General features: G+C 53.3%; 1 protein-coding gene across 1 annotated transcript; it reads left to right on the forward strand.

Annotated features, from left to right (window-relative positions):
• The first annotated feature begins 272 nt into the window (after positions 1-272).
• Positions 273-880, forward strand: LOC123165882 (histone H2B.3-like). The gene has a single exon (XM_044583626.1). It carries the CDS (start codon positions 345-347, stop codon positions 762-764), a length of 420 nt encoding a protein of 139 aa, XP_044439561.1. The 5' UTR covers positions 273-344; the 3' UTR covers positions 765-880.
• Positions 881-1,507: the final 627 nt, after the last annotated feature.

Raw genomic sequence — 1,507 nt, forward strand, 5'->3', positions numbered from 1 at the left:
AAACAGTAAGAGTTGAACTCAAATTCCCGCCACGGAGGAAACCCAATTGGTATTCCGTATGCGCGCGCGGGCCGAAGCCCGTCTGCTCCCCGCCCACCATTCCGCCACGTCAGCGATCCTCGCCGAGGCGCATCCGCGCCGTCCAGCACCCACAGCGGCGAACGGCTGAGATCGTATCAAACGACTCGTGGCCGCCGATCCGTGGCACGCACCCCTCCACCAATCAGGGCCGGCTCTCCCCTCCTATAAGCTCGCCGCACCCCCGCCGCCGATTCCCCACCACTCCTCCTACCTCCCAGCGAAACACCACCACACCCGTCCCCGGCGAAGGAGCAGCGGCATCCATGGCCCCCAAGGCGGAGAAGAAGCCGGTGGCGGAGAAGGCCGAGAAGACCACGGCGGCGAAGAAGACCAAGGCCGAGAAGAGGCCGCCGGCGTCCAAGGAGGGCGGCGCTGACAAGAAGGGGAAGAAGAAGTCCAAGAAGAGCGTGGAGACGTACAAGATCTACATCTTCAAGGTGCTGAAGCAGGTGCACCCGGACATCGGCATCTCCTCCAAGGCCATGTCCATCATGAACTCCTTCATCAACGACATCTTCGAGAAGCTCGCCGGCGAGTCCGCCAAGCTCGCCCGCTACAGCAAGAAGCCCACCATCACGTCCCGGGAGGTGCAGACCTCCGTCCGCCTCGTCCTCCCTGGTGAGCTCGCCAAGCACGCCGTCTCCGAGGGCACCAAGGCCGTCACCAAGTTCACCTCCGCATAGATGGGCTGCTCCCTGCCATGTTGGATGATGATGCTGTTTGTACTCTGTCATCTTGTAAGTTAACTGTTTCATGAACTGAAGAAATAGTAACAGTGCTGATTTATTCTGTCTCTGAATCTGACTGTCTATCATGTTCGGTTCTTGCCATGGTCCCTACATTTCTTGAGAGAGTTCTTGCTATGATCCTGCTTGTGTGAGTTTATCCTTTGTCTTCTCTGTTCGTGTATGAATGAAATTCAGATTTTATCCAGGAGCTCTGCGTGAATACCAGTTTCTGCACATCACACTGTTTTCAGGTTTTGTACAGCTGCTGCATCCTTTGTGTTCAAATGCCTTGTGTTGGCAACATGAGATTATTGATCTACTGGAACGGTTGCAGCACCTGTGAACACCCGGATGTCGACGCAAAGTAGAGAATGATTGGAGCAGTACTCCTGGCTGTCGCCTTCTTCTTGACAGTTTACCTCTTTGTTTTCTGTCAGTGCGTCTATGTTTTCTCTATCTTTACGACACGGTGAACTTGAATCGTTTATTGTTTTATTTCACACCATCTTAACCAAACATACGTGTTCTTTGGTGAAAATTTCTCTGCCTCTGTAACAGAAACTGTATTGGTGTACTGGAGGCTGGAGGCGTTTCATATTGAAACTGAATGTTTCTCACGTAATTGTTTGTGTGAACAGCTCCAGTGCTCTCTCTTCGCCACCCGAGACCTGGAGACACAACTCTTCTGTCTCTAGCAA

Source organism: Triticum aestivum, chromosome 7D (assembly GCF_018294505.1).
Source record: "Triticum aestivum cultivar Chinese Spring chromosome 7D, IWGSC CS RefSeq v2.1, whole genome shotgun sequence".
NCBI lineage: Eukaryota > Viridiplantae > Streptophyta > Magnoliopsida > Poales > Poaceae > Triticum > Triticum aestivum.